This window comes from Filicampus tigris, chromosome 2 (assembly GCF_054856515.1).
Source record: "Filicampus tigris isolate MCC_2025a chromosome 2, RoL_Ftig_1.0, whole genome shotgun sequence".
In the NCBI taxonomy this organism is placed as follows: Eukaryota; Metazoa; Chordata; class Actinopteri; order Syngnathiformes; family Syngnathidae; genus Filicampus; species Filicampus tigris.
Genome location: NC_141218.1, coordinates 7,942,473 through 7,962,695, shown reverse-complemented (window position 1 = coordinate 7,962,695; position 20,223 = coordinate 7,942,473). Strand labels below are relative to the sequence as shown.

Sequence of the window (20,223 nt, the reverse complement as noted above, 5' to 3'; positions counted from 1 at the left end):
TGAAAATTGATCAGAATGCCTTGTTTCCACAGGTGGGCATAGAACATATTCTTGAAAAAAAATATGTTTGGGTTGACTTTCACTTTGAGGCACCTTCTAGGAAGTACGAAACATCGTGCCCATCAGTGCCTTTTATGTCATGTAATGTGAACTAATATAGCAGTGAGGATTCAATGCGGTTGCCATGGCTATAAATTTGCCAGCAAATCCTGTCCTTTGGATGCTTTACTCTTGACAACCTTGGTGAACAATTCACACGAGCATCTTATGTCATTTCAGTCTATAACCACCAATTTACAGCAAAGGACATCAAAGGGGTCATTAGTTACACCGCCTGACTACAAATACATTTGAGCACGAGCTTAAAGGTGAAACTTGATCACAGAGACTCACAAAAGCAGGGCTGTGCTGTAGTCATGGTAACATATCATGACTAATGTTGTAATTCATATCACGGTCATGCGTTGTGGAACACAATGGGGCCTGTTAGCAGCGCGTAGCACTTAGCATGCCTTATTAAGCTTACAAGAGCACTTAGCATCCATGCAAGGTAACGCCTGGAGGGGGAGCAGCAACGTGGGAGGAAGGACTGGAGGAAAGCCAGCTCGGCTGTGGGAGAACTCAGGGAAATGTTTATCGGGCTAAACCCCCCCCCGGGAAAATCACTCCGGTAGGCCGACATCAAACCGTCCGGCGAGGGGGGGCTGAGCCCGGCTCCCCGGCAATTTCCCTCCAGTCGCTTTCTGGGAAACTTTATTTGTTTGGTAGGCGCGATGGTGGAAGATGAGCCGTCATGACGGCGGAGTGACCACCGTGCAAGTGGAGACGCAAGCAAGCGATGGGCTCATTTCGTGGAAGGAAGGTTTCTTCGACACGAATGTCTTGGGATGAGACGCAAACACGTCGACGAGAGATTAACGAGGGACGCTGGTCTTGGGAACCGACGTCAGTGACACCCCAAAAGTCGTTTAGGGCGTACAGCTTTATATTCTTATACTTAACTTAAGACGAGGAGTCCGAGTACTTCAAATACCACTGGACCGAGGCTGATTGGCCCCAAAACATTCTCACGCTCTAAATGGGCCTTCCCCAAAACACAACAGGAAGTGGAGGTCAAGCGGAGGGAGGGTGAGGGTCTGCAGTGTGGTATTCTAGTGCCATATATGTCTATATTTGCATGTCTGAGGGACTCGCTGTCTTTTCTCAGCACTGCAATATTTATAGCAGCAGCAGTAAGAACAGCCCCCCCCCCCCCCCCCCCCCATGTCCCCCTCTGGTTCCAGTTGACGTAGGCCCACAAGGCCCTAAAAATACCAGCAACAACAGCAAATGCAAGGTCGCAGCCCATTACCCGAAAACGTTTCTACCCTCACATAGCAAAATCAACAATCAGCTCTCATCACCTACTCAGAGGGAAAGTACCCCATGAATTGTGTTGCTTCCCCCCCCCCCCCCTCCGGATTGAACCGCCTCGCGTCTTTTCGAAGGGAGAGAGCAACATTGCTGACTTCCTTAGACATATTCCAGACTGACCCGTGTGCAGCGTTGTGGCGTCAACCGTCCGCATTCTCGCCAAGTCTCCTGCGCGACTTGACAATTTGAAAATACGCAGGATCGTTCATGATAACGGCACGGGAGCACAAACAAATACAACGGGCGAGTCAGCTCCCGGAGGTCGAAGATTTGCATACGAGAGGAATGAAGGGACAAAATGGATGCGTAGGATGACAACGAGGAGCTAAGCACTCCTCTACAAACATCCACCAATGCTCCGGTTTACTGGGAACGAGCCGCACTCGAGGATCTCGAAATTCCGTGACGACAGACACTTACCACGATGACACATTTTGATTCAAGACACAAGTGGCCACGTGTGGCTTCGCCTGTGATTGGACGGATTCGCGGTGGCCATCCACCTCCCCGCTCCCGTCGCTATGCAAAGTGCCGCAGCGTGGTCCTCTGGGCGGCCGTAACCGCCGTGGCAGGCGGGCGCCAATGTGTTTCACGAAACACCGCCAGGGATTCTGGCTTTCGTGTGTGACGAAAACAATAAAAACGCAGCAAGACTGGGCCGCCGCCGTCTGTCCGCACGCCGGCGACAAACTGCAACTCAAGCCAATTTTTTGGAAACCACGTCGCATCACCGATAGCTCAAAGCACGACGACCGTTAGTTGTCAAACAGCCTTCTAGAAAACTTAAGCTTCCAGTCGAGACTGCCATAAAACCTTATTGCCAAAATAAAGCTACACCGAGATTTAAATGCTCCTCGTGGGACAAGCTGAAGTCCCTCCACAATGGGATTAGTAAATCATCTCTTTGATGTTCATGTGGAGGCGGAGGAGGACTATGACACGCAGTATGGCCGCTATCTGGCTAGCTGGCCGTAAAGCTTTTTTGTGTAGACAGTACTGAAAGTGTACCTCCACATTCCGTGGGGGTGTCCCAGCATTTATCAAACTGGAAGCTCAGGGTTGACTGCTCAGTCAGCTACACACTCAGGCTGTGTGTACTGCGTATGTATAAGAAAAGCACTGCGGGGGGTCACAAAAATGCATTTGCAGGCTTTTTAGCTCATGCTAAAGAAGCAGGTGGTGCTATGCCTCATTTTCGGTATCAACAAAAATCACGAGGAGAATATTACACAGTATTCCACCCAATGTCACAATAAAGCCTTGAGGGGATCTAAGAAACACACACACAAGATGTTTTTTTTTCTTCTGTCTATAGTGACAAGGATCCTCTCATGTGATATCATTTGAGAAGCGCACAAAGCAATTATGGGTTCACCACATTCCACATTTGATTAGTTTCGAGTCGCCCATCTGGAGCATGAGAAGACCGAGCAGCTCCATCACACAAGAACAAAAGCTACACACGGACACACAAAATGCCACGTAGGAAAAACATTATGACACATGCACAGTCGTACTGTCCGATTTTATTACTTTTTTTTTTTTTTTTAACATGTCCATCCACAACAATGATGCTCTGGCCCCGCTTTACACAGAATAACAAACCAGAGCCGGGCCAGCTTTGGGAACGCGCTAGCTTGGCCTTGCACGTGTATATTTGTGTTACGCCGAGAAAGAAGCGATCCAACGGAGGGACCGGGGTTAATCAAACACAACACAAGTGGATGCCCTCATTCAAAGCTCCTGACGAGAGTGACGCGTTTGTGCATTGTGCGCAGCGGCGGGGACAGCTCGGTTGAGGTGTTTCATTACCGACCCAGCACAACCCTGATGCTAGCACACCTCGCTTGTTTTTTTTTTTTTTTTATGGGGGAAGGATGATATGACCTTCAGAGAAATACTCTCTGACAATGCATTTTGCAAAAGGCCAGTCTGATTGGTCCGGTGTTTTTCGTTTAAGGTGAGCCGAAGCACGTTTTGCAATAGATCATTTCACGGCACACGTCAAAGAAAATGTCGTTACACGGTTCCTCGAATGAAGTCATCGTTTCACAAAATTTCCCCACAAAGAAAAAAGTATATATTTCGAGCCTTGTAATCGTATTAGCACTACACTTATGACTTCCTTTATCGTCATTCAATAAACATACGATCAGTACAGACGCCAACCAAAATTTCGATACGTTAAATTAATTTCTGTTAGTTTAAGTAAAGATACTTTAAAAGCCTTTTTAATGTTGGAGTATACCATGTCCAATGTGTTCTCCCCCTTGTAGCAAAGGTCACATAACGGGTTGAAAATAGCCTGAACTTATTGAGCTGATTAACTCATTCACTGCCATTGACGAATTTACCCGTCTTTTCACAGTCCACCCATTCAATCCCAGGAAATTATTTCAATTTGTAAAAGTGGGTCTGAAAATGTCTGGCAGTGAATGAGTTAAAGTCCCCTGCCTTGCAACCAGCATCAGAGCTGATGTTAACTGTTCAGAGAAGGATGCCGTAGCTAAACAAAAAAACAATCGCAGCCATGAATTGATGTATAAAATTTATTTACAAACACTTTCTTTTTTTTTTTACAGCCAAAGTTTGTGTCAAAGAGTGTTGTAGTAAAACTACTTGAATTGTACAGGTGAGATCCACTTACATTCTCTGCACTCACAAAATAGAAAAAACAGCGCCGGGCTCATTGTCGATTAGCACATTTGGAATTCTTCTCCTCTAGGAAAATAACAAGAGCTATTCAAGCTTTGCAAAAATAGATTCCTCTGCTTTCTGCATATCATTACACACACACTTTGCATCTCAAACCATATGCAAGCAAAGTCAGACTTCAGTGTTTCTTTTTTTTTTTCCTACCTGATCATTTAAACAAAAGTGGTCGTGACAGTAAAGTACAAGTCAAAGGGAACGAAGGACAAAGTGGGACTCAAGGTACGGCATTCTCGGTGGTGCCATAATATATAATGATGGGGGACAGGTGCCACTTAGGGGGAAAGGTTGGACTGACTGAATTTATTTGCAGCAAATGTTTATCTTGGCACAGTGAAGCCTCTTCAAACTGTACCATAAATCAGCCCGGAGCTGTGACACGGCTCTTGATGAATAGTGTTTCTCAGTAATGGTCGCATTCAGCACTTGACTCAAAGACAAAAACGTAAGGCTCTCTGACGCTTTCTAGCGTCAGCCTCACACAAAGCCACCAGCAACAAACATTGACCACCTTTCATATGTTGAAGAAAAAAAAAAAAAAAAAAAAAAAGAAAGTAACACATTGACCACCTTTCCTAAAAAAAAAAAAAAAACTTAACAACAAAAAAAATAAATCATTAACATCCTCATGATTCTCTATTGCTAAAGCGGTCAACTTTGTCTTCACAGTACCAGGTTAGCTTATAGAGTGTTTTGCTTTTTTTTTTTTTTTTTTAAAGTTCTTGCTGCCAAAAGCACCGCCGACATTTCCCCCGTTGGGGATTATTGTGCATGTAAACAACGTAGTGGTCACAATTGCAGTATAAAACACTTGTCTACCCTGAAAGCACAAAAGGATGCATCGATCTCACTTGTTTGTGACTTTGAATGACTTGAGGAACATCAGCGAAATACAAATACAGTCAACCTCTTGCGCCGACACACCCACCCGGAGACATCCTCTCCCTCTGTTGCCGTTACAAAGCAAACTATCGGTGATCAATTTTCCCGCTGTAGCCTCGCTGACGCTCAAATAGATTCATGATGGTTTGCCACAAAAACACTCCAGACTCGTGTCAAGTCAACACGGCTCGCGCTGTCGTTAGGGGAGCAGACCTGAGCTCTGTATCATCTTCATCCTCGACCTCTGCCGACCAAGGTCAAGGACAGACGGACAGACGGACAGACGGAGAGGGAGACCGAAAGAGAGAGACAGGCCAGGATCAAGAAGAGGGGACGCAGAGGGTGCTATAGGAATCGGCCAAGGTGCACAGGGGTGTGGGGGGGACGTAGTAAGCGGGGTCGGTGAAGGGGAAGAGGAAAAGGAGGAAGAGGAGGACCCCCAGCAGATAAGAGGAAAGGACAGTGTGACGGTGGGGGTGCTCCAGGGCCGCGCTGATGGCGGGGAAACCCATGTAGTTACAGAAGGAGTGGCAGAGTACGGGACCCACCAGGTGACCTGCAAAAACAGGAGACGAAGGACGCAAAAGCGCATGTCAAACTCACAACCAACACACACATCCTTGTCATGAAGATGAAGAAATAAAGCTCTCTGGCTCCTCCTACAGGCGTGACGCGTCACGCACATTTCATCCACTTTACTTCGGAGTCTTATGCTACTTGCACTTGCGTTGTGGTACACAATGCTGCTTTTCATGCATCCGACGCGAATTTGAGTCCTGGCCAATGCCCAAATTCTCAGCCACTGTTGGTCCCAAGGCGGAATAAAAAAAACAAAAAACGGCTGGGTTATGGAAAAAAAAATGGTGCCAAACACATTCTATCTATGATTATCTAAGTTTAACCAGATGCAACCAATACCATGTTCTCACATTGGGTCAGAGGGGAAAGTTAAGTTTGGCTTGGGATCACTGGTGGAATGAACTAAGGTGAACCTGCTCCAGAGTGTTAAGGTCACATTGCCCCGCTGTACAACCGTACAAAACCATGTTACCTCAATGAGTTTTCTTTCAAGGAAATATTGCCTTTTTGTTTTGATTGTCCACACGGTTACAAGAGCTAAAAATGGTAGCGGGTTCCATAGACATGATTCAGTGTGGCGACCCCTGTAGTCGAAACATGCTAAATGCTAACACACTTGGCAAGTGCCCTTGCTAAGGTTTGCGGACTGACTGAAAATGTTTTATTTAGCTTCTACTTCATATCTATTTATTTACTGTAAAATACATTTGCTTACTTGCTTTTTTTTTTTTTTTTTTTTAAGAAATCCAGGTGTAATATCATCTGAACAGTAACGTTCGAGGTACCCTGACTGGTCCACCATCATTATGAACGTCTAAAGTTATTAATATAGGGTAGCCATGGTAATGTCAGAAAAGCCAGTGTAGCATCATCAGTCTTGTGGTTTTAATCACACACTCATTTTCTTTTGAATTGCGGACCGCTGTGTGCACTGAGCTCTGCGCGGGATGCCAAAACTGAAAGTCTCGTACCTGTTCTCATCAAGACGAAGGCTGTGTAGGCCCCGAACACGGCTGTGTAGGAGAACTGGAACACTGTGGTTGGATGGGACGGAGACATTTCCTGTCAGCATCGTCTACCCGTCGGAGAAGGAGGATGGCGCAGAATGTGACAAAAACTCACCTGCCGAGAGGAAGATTCCTGACAGCGTCCCCTGGCGGAAACGCAGCAGCTCGATCACGTGGTGGAAGTGAGCTGCAAGACAACAACACATTAGCCCAATCTGGGGACTCTTCTGCCATCTTCTCGCCTTAACTCACCCACTCCGAAGAAGAGCGGGCATGTGAGGATGGCGGCGGCCGGGCCGACGCAGGGCACCAACATGGGCAGCATGCAGGCCCTGAACACCAGCTCCTCCGTTAGCGGCGCCACCACCTGGTTCCTCAACCACCGCATGTCGCTGAAACACACCACCCAGAAGCACGGGTCTGCAAGAGGGAATCGTCCAAACTCAACGTGTGAACTTTTCCGCGCAAAAAGTCACATGAGCCAACTCACCGATGGCCACCCGGACACCGTCCATGAAACTCCAGGGACAGTCCATAGCCAACTGCGTCAGGGGGCCCAGAAAGAGGACCTACAGTACAAAACGCAGCATGACTGTCATTACATTCCTGGATGCGGACTACCCCACGAGCACACAGTGACGTCACTTCCTGGCACCGAGTGTCAGGAGCTCCGACCCAATTTTTCTTTTATTTTACTTTTCCCCAAGCTACCGCTACTTGCTACAAACGTGGGTCTAATCGTTGTCCCTTCAGCATGGACATGGATAAGGATACGGAGAGCTAGGGCTGGACGATAAAACGTACAATAGAAAAAAACAAAATTGAAAACAAACCCGATCGCGGCATGGTGCGCGATGTAGGCAGCGCGCAGCCGCCTCCAAACACGAAGAAGTTAAACCAACAAAGAAGACGACGCTAAAGCAACGAGGAAGAAGCATTTGAACCAACGAAGAAGCAGCAGCTAACCCAACGACGCATGTGTGCGGGCCGTGTGCCATACTCCCGTCGGGCGTCGAAACTTTGTTCAAATAAATGACCAGTCAACTCGGTACAACACGTACAGTAAAATTATATTATGCATGATAACCCCATTAAACACCTCTGGATGGGGACGTGGTGTACAAGTAAAGGAGTTTCCCGTCTTCGACATGCTAGCGCCAGTTAGCCATATCCGAACCCTCGGCATCACACTCAAGTTAAAATCAAGCAAGTAAAATATAAATGAACTATGGCAATAATGAGTCCTCTTAAAAGATAAAGTAGTCCTAAGATGGTTGGTCAACGATAATGTATGCACTGCAAGAGAGTATCAGTTCACTTACGTTGTATGGACATTAAATGAAGGCTAATGTATGTGTATCAACAATGGGCCTACTGCTTTGGGGTAGCACCTAATACAAATAAGCATTTACAATGCACTGGTGGAGGAAAAACTACACTATATAACGATGTACACAACGGTGGTGTTTAAACTTGTGCTGCCTTACCATGGTGAGCAGTAGAGGAAGGATGATGGCAGGTACAAAGCCTTCAAAGCGGATCCCCATGATCGCCAGTAGTGATGGCACCATCTGAGACACGCAAACGACGTGAAACAACCCGGCCGAGCAATAAGAACTCTCCATCTTAGACACACTTACCCTGATGCCTGTGAATTCCCTCCATGCCCACACAAAAAGAGGCGACACGCCTGAGACGATTAACACGCTGGTGAAGCGACGCTTGATGACAGCCGGGTGATCCCTGACAATGAAGCACCAAAAAATAGGATAAAAATAAATTATTAATCCCCTGGAAAAATGATTGACTGTGGCACATACATGATTTTAATGCAGGCTAAAGTGACGTCACATAAGACATCATTAAAAGACAAACGATCAACTACAGACAAGTACTTTCTTCTCTCCTCCGCGTTTGTGTGCTGAGAGGGCACATAATTTGGAGTCGCTGGCCCTCATCAATCACAGTCTGTCCCCTTTTATGTTCCCCAACTAGCAACAGAATGATTGACCTCGGGCTCATATTTAATTAGACAAGTAAACACACTTTAAGCCATCAAGCGACTTACCTGGGCAGCTCACTTCTCCACACGTACAAACTCCCAACGTAAGAGCAAGCGAGCAGCAGACACGACAACACCGACACTAAGGCTATGTTCATACTGCAAGTCAATTACGATTTTCACCCCAATGTGTCATGTATCTAATGTTACATGTCAATCTGAACAGTACATATTTCAGCCCCAAATCCGACACAGGCCTCTTTCGTATGCGGATATGAATCGGATATGCATCAAGGCAAAAAAAACAACAACAAAAATAGCAGAGGTGGGAGGCTAACCAGAACATTCAACTCGATTAACTAAACCGGAGAGGACACGCAAATTGTGCATGCGAGCCTTTCGACACATCAGTTAACGTTGCTAGCTAAACAGCTACCTTACCGGGCGCTTGATTCTCACGTCATCGGTCTTCTTCCTCTTTGGCCTATTGACAACAGTGCCACTTGCTGGTCATGTATACACAGTACCCGAACACGGACAGTTCATGTCAGAAATTTAGATTAAATCAAATTATATATCATGTAAAATTGTGAGAAAGATAAAAATTCCCCACTACTGTAATACCGTGCAATACTCAACATTCCCCACTACTGTTAGTCTAGTTTTATTTTTATCCAATGCTGTTCCTTACATTTCTCTACAGCACTGCAGCACTGTCACTTACTTAGAGTATTTTTTCCTCTGTACTATGTACAGGCCGAAATGAGTGTTCCTCATATCTTTTATGTAGATGTAGGTTGGTGTGTATATACATGTGTATATACACATGTTACTGCGTATATTTACATAGGTTTGATCCTAAATGTTTGCCGTCAATGTTATACATTAATGGCCACATTATGCCGCCGCTCCTGTGTGACCTATATCTTTGCTGCTGTAACAATGAAAATTTCCCCACTGTGGGATCAATAAAGGCATTCTTATCTTATCTTATCTTATCTTAAAAAGAACAGTTTGGTATGATGTCCAAACCAGTGGGAACATTTTGAAGCAAGCTATGCTATTATCGTGATAACTAATATTTACAAATAAAAGAAGTTTCACATTTACAATGCAGACATGACTGCAGAAATCAGAGAAAAACGAGCCAAAATAATAATAATAATAATAATAATAATAATAATGATAATAATAATAATAATAATAATAATACTCTAGCCTTCTAAGGTACTTACATAAAAGTGCAAAAAGTAAAACTGAAATGCAAAACTAAATAAATAATAACAACAAAAGGACGTGATATGTCAACAATACAACAAAGCCATTGTTTCCCCAACCTTTAGTGAATTTGAATCAAGGCACATATTTAGTGTCAGAATAATCTCAAGAATGTAACACTATATATAATGGAATAATGAAATGTGCAATCATCACTAAATATAAAGATACTAAAATGGGAAAAACATTATTTTTAAAGGCTTTTTGCTTTGCATATAAAAACCTTCAGAGATTTCCGCTTCCACTCTTTAGACTACAATTAGATCAGCTTCAAAAATGGTTACTAGAGGGGTTGCAAGAGGAGACTGTGAAATTCCGCAATTTAAAGGTATGGTTAAACAATTTTGTCAACATTAATACCTATAGGGTTATTAGTCGGGTATTCTGCTGTTTTCAAATATTGTGTCTGTATTTTGATTGCTTTCCTGTTAACGTGTTGTTATTGTTGTTGTTTTATATCAGCCATGTTCCTCATGGCTGGGGGATTTACCAATAGATATGAGACTTTCGCCAATAATTGGGTGCATTAAACTTCCACGGCCTACTTGGTGATGTCTTGGTGTTGTGAGTTGTCCATGACAGTTCTTAACATGAAGATGAATAAGCATTTGCAACTAGAAATTTACCGGCTTCTTTGAACGTAACACCAATCTCTCGATCATGTCTGATTAGAGAGAGAGCGAGAGAGAGAGAGAGAGAGACCGAGAGAGAGAGAGAGAGAGAGAGAGACCGAGAGAGAGAGAGAGAGCGACTCCTCTTGATCCTCACGTCCCTTCTTCCCTCTAGGCGGGACTGACGTGGACTGTCAGGACCCCCCAATCCACAAAGAGGAATTGCAAAGCGGTTTGCGATCCCTGTTGGAAAAGCTCAGCGGGTACGTGAGTCGGTTGACGTGTTTTGTTTTTGTGTTTCTCTGTGCCGCTTAGCTAAGGGCGTCCGAAAGCAAATGGCAGCTCAGCGGCGGCCTGTCATCTGCTCCATTTGTTCCCGACATTCATGTCGCATTCATGTCTTGTCGCATCCGGGATTGTTGCTGCTCTTTTGGGTGGGTGTGCGTGCTCGCGTGTGTGCTGATGTTTTCTGGGAACGGAATCCCCAGTGTGCGCGTGCGTGGTAGCGCGTACAAAAACAAAGGCAGCGTCTGCACTTGTTAAGGCAGATGCTGAAGACTTGTGATGGCAAAAAGCTCATTGGGCGCCCTTGTTGTCTTCGCAGGCGTTTATGGCCTATATTGATCAGGTGACTCCATCCTTCTCCTCCTCCTCCTCCTCCTCCTCCTCCTCATCATCATCATTATACGAGGATGAGGAGGACCGATTGAGGGCTGGGTCTTGAGGATCAAATGTGTTCAAAACGGCTGATGCCGCTACTGTCGTTGCTCAGGATCACACACCTGACCTGACTCATCTTTGGCTTGACTTGCTCCTTTGAGTGGGAGTGTGTGTGGGGAGGGGGATAAACAACTAGCATGGATTCGGTTGACCTGTCCAATTCGAACATGCGCTCACAAGTCATTCATTTATTTACAGTGTTTACAGATACGAGTTTAATTCGTTCCGTGGCTGAACTCCCAACTCAAAACACTTGTATCTCAAATCATCCTTCCCCATTGAAAACTGAAATGCTGTTCATTTGCTCTAACATCCCAGTTAAAAAAAAACAACATTTTTGGTGTTTTTGTTTTTCATTGAGGAAAAACAGCACCCTATATTTCCAATTAAATAGTATTAAACACGCCAGGATGTGCGTCAGGATTGAATGCCACAATCCAATTCAGTGTGCTGCTCCTTCTAGTGTGCCTGCCTTGACCACCAGGAGGCAGTACTGTATAATGCAGTCATACACACACAATAGACTTCTTCTTCTACTACTACCCAGTTAGTTATAATATTCGTAATTTTCATAGAGGATGAAGAATATGTCTGTATTATCTGCCTACATGTGTTGTTCCATTTGTGTTCAAATAACCATTGCTGGAAGGTTTGTAAAACCGCGACTATTAATGCTAACTGTTAGCCTTCTTCATTTATGTTAGCCTTAAGCCAGCGAGGGCAGTTTTTAAGTCAACATACAGGTAGGTTGCGTGTATGTCTCTTTGTTTAAGGTTTTTTGTGTAAACTTCAGCTGGGAGTGGCATGAAACAGCTGCAAGGCTCTTTTTGGATGAATTTGTGCTGCTTATTGTCAGGTGAATTGAAGTGAGTTCAGTGGCACAGTTTAGCACTTGTATGTCAAGTTTGCACTCCTAAGTCCTAGCGAAAAATTGTCCGAATGATTTCTTGTAAGTGGGCTCACTTGTATCGCAAGGTTCCAATATGTATTGTGTGTGTGTGCAATAAAAACAAAGGACGGCGATGGCGGAGCGAGGCAGTCCTGACTTGGATGAAGTTCTGCACCCGAGCCTGCATTTTGTCATCACCATTCATGCAGAGTTGCCTGAAAATGAAGAAGAAGGCACTTTTCAGTTCCGAAGGAGGACCCTGGTCACCATGGCAACACCAGGGATGCTCATGACGCAACGGGTTCAGAAACTTCTCATCGTGGCGTCTAAACTTTGCATGCTACAGCGGTCTTGGGCCTGAAAGTTCAACACCAGAAATGAACAGCAACTTTTGACAGAAGTTCAAGCCAAAATAGACACACACCTCCTGTTTCACCCTGCACGCTGACCTCTGACCTTCACATGGAAGTGCCCGTTTTCAAACACTGTTTGAAGTCTTCAACCCTGGCGCCTTTGATTCTGCTACACGGTGGCACTTCGAATGCTGACTCATGTGTGAGTCTGACCAGCTGACACAATGAAGGCATGAAGATGATGATCAATGACCTCATCATTGATGAGTGTTCAACGGCACATTTAGTCCATAGTACTCTGAATCCTCCATATACTATTACACCCTTTGTCCTCACTAGCAAGACAGTTCGGCGCACTTTTAAAAAAAAATTTTTATTAGTGCCACTTTGACCCACTACAACCTGAAGATGTTTTTTTGTTGTTGTCGTTGTATGTGGATGTTGTCGTCTAGCGGCAACAGTGACTGGAGCTCAAATGACGCAACGGTGTAGAGTCCGGTACTTGAAAGTTGGAGTGTTACGGAGAAGCGAGAATTGTGTGGGAGGTGCGCAGCACTCTTCATCTTACATAATGTGGAACAGACACGCACGCTTGATGCTATTAAATGCGAACGCATTTTGTAATTCCATTCAAGGTCAGGACAAGAAATAGATTCAATTATGTCCCTGGCGTTTGGGCACATGGCCGCAGAGTATATTTCCATGGCCGTCTTTGTATTTGGGATGGCTTTGACAAAACAGCGCCACAATAGTCTCCCCTTCCTTTGTCTCGTCTATGTTGTCCTCTCCTTCCCACCCCCGAGACGCCACTGTGGCTTGATTAGAAAAAGCGTGGCAATCCATCACCCTGCCTGCCATGCTGTTGCCGTCATACGCATGCTCACGCGAGGAAAGCCCGCTCCCCGCAAGGCCAACCTTCCAAGCCTCGTCTTCCTCACCCACGCTTCTCCCTCTCCTAAAGTGTTTTTTTGCGGGGAGACGAGCATCACCTCTCGCCGCCCTTCATCCTCATCCCTTCATCCATTTGTGGAAACCATCGCGGAAATAGCAGCATGTCAGCTCCACGAAGGAAGGCTCGGATGCGCTCCTGCGCGGGCTACTCCTCTGGCTCCCGCCGCTCAATATCCAGGCGGGCTAATGAAATGGCCTCCGGCTGCCCGACATCAGTCATCTGATGGCGGGGATCTTCTCCCCTCTTGCTCATCCAATCGAACCCAATGAGAGGTCACCCATAGCTGCATATGAGGTTTCGTCACAGTTCATGGTCACATTTCGACGGGCTGTTGCTTTAATGCTGAACAGGAGAACGTGATGACTGTCTAGTGCGCTGACGGGGGGCGGGGGGGATAAAGCATCTACCGTATGTATCTGGCTGTGTCATGCTGTCGAGTAGGGGCGCTGTAACATCCACTGTGTGGATAGCGTTTGCTTTGGTCGAGTCGAGCTGCACGGCAGACGAGACGCGAATGCGCTTTTGGAACTAACTGCGTGCCCCTCGTCTTCAGCAGCAGTCCCCGGTGGTGGCCAGTGGGCATGGTTTTGGAGGGTAGCTCCGAGGCGCTGTGTCCCCCCCCCATCTCTGGAGCTGCGCCCATCCTGCAACAAGAGCCAGCCCTCGCCGCCTTTGGGCTCCAGCTCTCGGCTTCCGGACGGACTCTTCCCCGATGACAGGGAGCCCGTCACGTACGGCGAGCTCATCGTCTTGGGGTGAGACACTCAAATGACACTTTTGCTCGTGGAGGCCCCTGCAAGTGCCCCCGTGATTACGTTAGTGACGTTTGTCGCTGATTAGGTTACACGCCGCTGATGAGGTTAGCTTGTTCAGAGCCCTGTTCAATTGAATGTCATCCAAATAAGCGAGACAACGACAACGATTTCAGCTTTGTCTGGGTTTAGCCACAGAAAATGATTTGCAACAAGCATTGCATCATACGTATTGAACAAAAGGGGTGCCAGGATTGACCCCTGAAGAACACCGCAGGTCAGAGCTATATGTTTGAATCCAAACAACTGAGGTCCATTTTGACGTAACCAAGCGAGTACGCATAGAAGTGTGAGAGATTTGTTTGACGGTGACATATGTTTGATTGTCGTGCGACGCCTCTTTTTGCAGCAATCATCCAATAAGAGCATCGCGTCATAGTAGCAAATGCAGAAAAGCTGAAAGGAATTCAGAAGTCACACACAATTGAATTTTTGAACACCAAAAAGGTGCATTGCGGGACCTAATAGCTTGCGCAATACTTTCCAGGCACAATGGCTCGCTGGCCAGTGGGGACAAAGGTCGCAGGAGGAGTCGCCTGGCCCTTTATAAGAGACCAAAAGCCAACGGGGTCAAACCTGATGTCATCCACAACATCTCAACACCTCTTGTGTCCAAGGTGACAAACACAACGTATTGTGTGTGTGTGTGTGTGTGTGTGTGTGTGTGTGTGACCTGAAGCAGTGATTCCAAAGCATTTCATTTTCATGAAGGGTGAGGGTTAGGCTCGATAAATGTTGGGAAACACTGACCCTGGACAAAGTTGTCTTGCTGTTGTTTTCCTTGGCAGGCACTCAGCAACAAAAGCCAGCACAGCATCTCATACACACTCTCTCGCAGCCACTCCGTCATCGTGGAGTACACGCATGACACAAACACGGACATGTTTCAGGTGAGCGGGACACGCACACAACGAACGCATCGTGGGAGTGCTCGACAGAGCTGACTCGCTGCGTTTGTCTCCCGCCAGATCGGCCGCTCCACGGAGAGCATGATCGACTTTGTGGTGACGGACACGTCCGGCGGAGGCGGGGGCTGCGCCGGCGGGGAGGGGGGCGGAGGTCAGTCGGCGCAGAGCACCATCTCCCGTTACGCCTGCCGTATCATGTGCGAGCGCAACGCCCCCTACACGGCCCGCATATACGCCGCCGGCTTTGACTCCTCTAAAAACATCTTCCTGGGGGTGAGTGAGACTTTCTCATGGCCGCCTACACGCGCACTATCCAGCTCATCATGCTTGACAAGGGTGCGATTGATGGAGATTGATGCCTTTCAGCTGCTTTGTGGGAAAGATTACCCCCGTGTACCTAATCAAGAGGCTGCTAGGTGTTTACATGCAAATGTAGAAGACAAGCATGCAGCACAAGTCAAGTACAGTGGTGCCTGGAGAAATGCCCGACCGATTTACGAGTTTCTCTAGAATCGAGTCGTCGCTCGGCCGATTATTTGCTTTGACTTGCGGGCAGAAATTTTGGATATGAGTGCTGTATAGGTGGAAGTCAACTCAACTCACTTCCCAACAAGCAGCAGCTTGGTAGGTAGACTTTGTAAACGAAAAGAGACTTCAAAAATCTGCTAGCTTAAAGCTAACAACAAAATAGGCTAACGAATAATATCTGTGTGGCAGCGTTAACGATTCAAGCAACAGATATTTGAACGCAAACAGTGCATCAACACGTAGACAGACAATAACAATACTCACGGGCATCCATTCTTTATCTTCTGTGAAAAAATGACTAACATTACAGCAGCTTACTGAGTCACTTAACAGGAGTTATAAAATGCTTACTCGTGTGTCTGCATGGTTGTATTATACTGCCCCCCGGTGGCCAAGTCGCACACAATAGGAGCCGCAATGAATTTATACAGTATGACCGTAACCTGTAATTCTTTACATCCTATTTGATTACCGTATATAATTCTGGGATGAGCAGCTTGAAACCTGGAAGGGGCCACAATTATCATCAGTTTTTAAAATATTTTGGGGGGGTTTTTTCCCCCCAGATTTTTTCCCACATTTCTATCCTTTTTTTTTTAAGGGCAAAAATTAAGGGGTCACTCGGAGTGTGGGAGGCTGGAATGGATTAATGGCCTTTTCACTCATTTCAATGAGGAAAGATGATATGAATGTTTTGAGCTTTTCATAGAACGGATGAAAGTCGTATCTCAAGCCACCACTGTCGGTTTTGTATGATGTGTTTGGGGGCAGCTGCGGTACGAAGGACACATTGGATGGAGGGGGGGGGGGGGCGTGTCTCATCCATTTGTTGAAAAGGTGACACGTGAGAGCGGCGCAGATCTAATAATAGCTTTCTCAAGTCAGCATGACTTCAGGCCCATGCAACATTCATCAGAAGCCCCTTGCACGCACGCGGACGAGCCTGTTAATTCCTCGCTAACTATGACATCACTTTAGTCCATCCACTGCAGCTTCCCTCCAAACTGTTTTGCATTGCGTAAGAGCTCATTTGTCTTCATCATACCTTTTCTCGGGAATGAGTTTATTCTTAGGCATGGGCGAACCTCTCAGCATGAGTCACGACAGCACAGGACTAAATATAGCAGCACCTACCTGACATCCACCTCCACCATCCTCCCTCCGGGCCTCCCCATGTTTTCTCCTCACCTTGACGTCCATCTCTTCCTCCTCCTCCTCCTCCTCCTCCTCCTCCTCCTCCTCCTCCTCCTCCTCCTCCTCCTCCTCTCCACAGGAGCGCGCCGCCAAGTGGAGGACGTCTGACGGCCTGATGGACGGCCTGACCACCAACGGCGTACTGGTCATGCACCCGGCCGGCGACTTTGCGTCCGAGCCGGCTCCGGGCGTCTGGAGGGAAATCTCCGTGTGCGGCAACGTCTTTGCCCTGAGGGAGACCCGATCGGCACAGCAGAGGGGAAAGTTGGTACGGCTTGATGGCAAAATGTCCTGCTCATGGCACACGTTTCATTAAAGACTACATTTGTTTCCAAAGACATTCTACTTCTTTTAAGATAATTGCGGGAAAGGTGCAAAGTCTGATAATGATGTCGTACTCAACCTTTTTTCACCATTTCGGTTTTCCTGATTCGGCGGTTATCTGACGCCATTGCGACATGCAGTTAGCTAGCTAGCTATGCTCAGACCTCGGAAATATATCTTCCATTCGGATAGTCCGCTGTTGTGGCCCCTTTAGAGTGCCTCGTTGTAGCAGTGGGGAAAATGCCCATTACAACCAGGTGAGATATATTCAAGCCATTGGAGGCTTGAAGCAGATATGTTTTGGCGGCTCAAACATGCGGGACACGCCCACAGCATCTGACAACGGAGGGAGTGGCTTGAATTTTTTTTCAATTTTTAAGCCTAATTCTATATACTTGGTGATTTTTAATAATTATTCAAATTTCGTGGGGTTAACACTCTGCGGTGTGTTAAATTTACAAGTATTTACTTTCACTTAACCGGGATTTGAAATGGTTCATGAGTTCACACTAGTACTGGCGGACATTTCTGCGTGAAGGTGCTGCTTTTATCGCCAGTTTTACCTCATGTAGTTTTCCTTCTCGCATACAAAAGTTGTCTTAAAGTGGAAGGCAACCCAAACAAATTTTTTTCAAGAATATGTTCTATGCAAGCCCACTAGTTGAAATAAGGCATTCTGATAAATATTGCATTTGTGGAACAAGAGTTAATCCACCCGTTTTTAGCCATCTCCGGGGGCGGCCATTTTGTCACTTCTGTCGACTGAAAATGACATCACAGTTGCTCATGGCTCAGGTAACAAGCAATCACGGCTGACCTGTTTTCTGAACCTGACCCATGATTGGTCGTTAGCTGAGCCCTGAGGAGTTGTGATGTAATTTTCAGTTGACAGAAATGACAAAATGGCCGCCCCCTGAGATGGCTAAAAATCGGTGGATTTTGCTGTTTAACTCATATTCCACAAACGCAATATTAATTAGAATGCCGTGTTTCAACTAGTGGGCCTTCTGGGAACATATTCTTGAAAAAAATATGTTTGGGTTGATTTCCCCCTTTAACTAGCTCGAACCAAGAGTATATGGACGAAACGAAATGCTCCAACGGCTTTCAATTTGTGCTTTTCCCCGGCACAGGTGGACAACGAGTCCAACACCCTCCAGGACGGCTCCCTGATCGACCTGTGCGGGGCCACGCTGCTGTGGCGGACTCCTGGTGGGCTGCGCCGCACGCCCACCCTCAAGCAGCTAGAGTCCCTGCGCCAGGAGCTGAACGCCGCCCGGCCCCAGTGCCCCGTGGGTTTCAACACGCTGGCCTTCCCCAGCCTTGCACAGCGCGAGATCGTGGACAAGAAGCAGCCCTGGGTCTACGTCAACTGCGGCCATGTGCACGGCTACCACAACTGGGGCTACCGCAAGGAGAAGAGCCCCGCCGGGCCGGGGGGCACGGCCCCGGCCGCCACTGGCGAGAGGGAGTGCCCCATGTGCAGGCGGGTGGGCCCCTACGTGCCGCTGTGGCTGGGCTGCGAGGGGGGCTTGTATCTGGACGCGGGAGCGCCCACTCACGCCTTCTGCCCCTGCGGTCACGTTTGCTCCCAAAAGACGGCGGCGGGATGGAGTCAGATCCCGCTGCCGCACGGGACTCACGCCTTCCACGCCGCCTGCCCCTTCTGCGGGACCTGGTTGACGGGCGAGCGGGGCCACATCAAACTCATCTTCCAGGGCCCCGTCGACTGAAGACCACCACGGTGGTGCCTTGACACCGCTTTCGTTTGCTCCGTTAACCGCGCTCATATCCCCAATCACCTTTCCTCATTGAAACAAAAGGAAAGACAATTGCCAGCCCCCCCAAAAACACCACAATTACTTTTTAACATGTGGAAGCAGAAGGTCGGACTGAGGCGCCACGTGCTACATCGTGTGTGTATATGCAGAATTTGTAAATAAATTGTGTTGACATGAGTGACGCTGATTTGTGTGTCGCCAACGCTACCAGATGACAACGAAAAGTATCGCGAGGTGGGTGCTGAATACGCCGCACATCTCCACATTGTACCACCCCCACTCCATCATGCTAAAAATAATTCAAGGTCAGCGGCAGCCAGTTATCAGGAGGAAATAAAGCAAACCAAGAAAAAAAACAAAAAAAAGCCTCAATGATTTTACAAACTCATCTTAAATGAACGTGGAGGGATGGAGCACACCCAAAGTCTTCATAAAACAACACGGAAACAGAAGAAACAGACAATTATTTGACACTCACGTCGTTTCGTACCAAAAAACTTGCTCGACTAAGTGAAAAATGTTTTTTTTTGCAATATGTTCTATAGGGCAGCACTAGTCTAAAGTCGTAATCTGATTAATATTGCGTTTGTGGACTATGGATTAAGCACCAACATCCCCCATGTTTATCCATCTCCGGAGGCAGCCATTTTGCCACTTGCTGTCGACTGAAAATGACATCACAGTTGCTCAGGGCTCAGATAACAACCAATCACGGTTCAGCTTCGAACATCACATGACCAAACTCAGAGGAGATGAGCCATGATTGGTCGTTACCTGAGCCGTGAGCAATTGTGATGTCATTCAGTCGACGGCAAATTGCAAAATGGCTGCCACCTGAGATGGATCAAACGGGTGGATCTTGCTGCTTAATTCATATTACTCAAACGCAGTATTAATCAGAATACTGTCTTTAGACTAGTACGGGCGTACATAGCATATTGTAAAGACAATTTTTGCCTTGATTTACGCTTTAAAATAGTTGCTTATGTTTCCATTTGGTTAACTATAAAAGAGAGACTGCCCCATGACCTTTGTATTTACGTCCAAGTCCGGCTGGGTGTGTGTTACTACGGTGTCATCAATTATCCTCCATCTACTGCTCCCACAAAACACACAACAAGCATGATGGTCACGTGTCCTTGAAGCGTTAACATGATTACTTGTGGACTTGCAAAGTAAAATTAAACTTGTCAGATAAAATGTTTTTTAAAATTACGATGGAATCAATCTCATCCACCAAAATAAATGAATACATTGAAATAAAAAAAATGGTTTGCC

At 46.6% G+C, this 20,223-nt stretch overlaps 2 protein-coding genes and 1 long non-coding RNA gene across 4 annotated transcripts; 1 reads left to right on the top strand and 2 right to left on the bottom strand.

Annotated features, from left to right (window-relative positions):
* Positions 1–3,948: 3,948 nt before the first annotated feature.
* rce1a (Ras converting CAAX endopeptidase 1a) lies at positions 3,949–9,030 on the bottom strand. 2 transcript variants are annotated; one of them, XM_086024489.1, is made up of 8 exons: positions 8,662–9,030; positions 8,234–8,336; positions 8,081–8,164; positions 7,084–7,162; positions 6,846–7,013; positions 6,709–6,780; positions 6,558–6,620; positions 3,949–5,563 (listed from the first exon to the last, which is right to left on the bottom strand). In XM_086024489.1, exons 1-8 carry the CDS (start codon positions 8,751–8,753, stop codon positions 5,328–5,330), a joined length of 897 nt encoding a protein of 298 aa, XP_085880615.1. In that variant the 5' UTR covers positions 8,754–9,030; the 3' UTR covers positions 3,949–5,327. The 2 variants fall into 2 exon arrangements, with proteins under 2 accessions (XP_085880615.1, XP_085880616.1); XM_086024490.1 differs by lacking the exon at positions 3,949–5,563 and adding an exon at positions 5,587–5,809.
* Positions 9,031–11,377: 2,347 nt separating this feature from the next.
* On the bottom strand, positions 11,378–15,968 carry LOC147151219 (uncharacterized). Its single transcript, XR_015085700.1, has 2 exons — positions 15,911–15,968; positions 11,378–12,308 (listed from the first exon to the last, which is right to left on the bottom strand). It is a non-coding gene; the product is annotated as an uncharacterized LOC147151219 (long non-coding RNA).
* Positions 13,965–19,122, top strand: peli3 (pellino E3 ubiquitin protein ligase family member 3). Its single transcript, XM_086023557.1, is given in 7 exon segments — positions 13,965–14,012; positions 14,014–14,153; positions 14,698–14,827; positions 14,999–15,100; positions 15,179–15,391; positions 16,920–17,108; positions 18,298–19,122. Coding segments are annotated over 7 exon segments (1,407 nt in total). The 5' UTR covers positions 13,965–13,979; the 3' UTR covers positions 18,898–19,122.
* Positions 19,123–20,223: the final 1,101 nt, after the last annotated feature.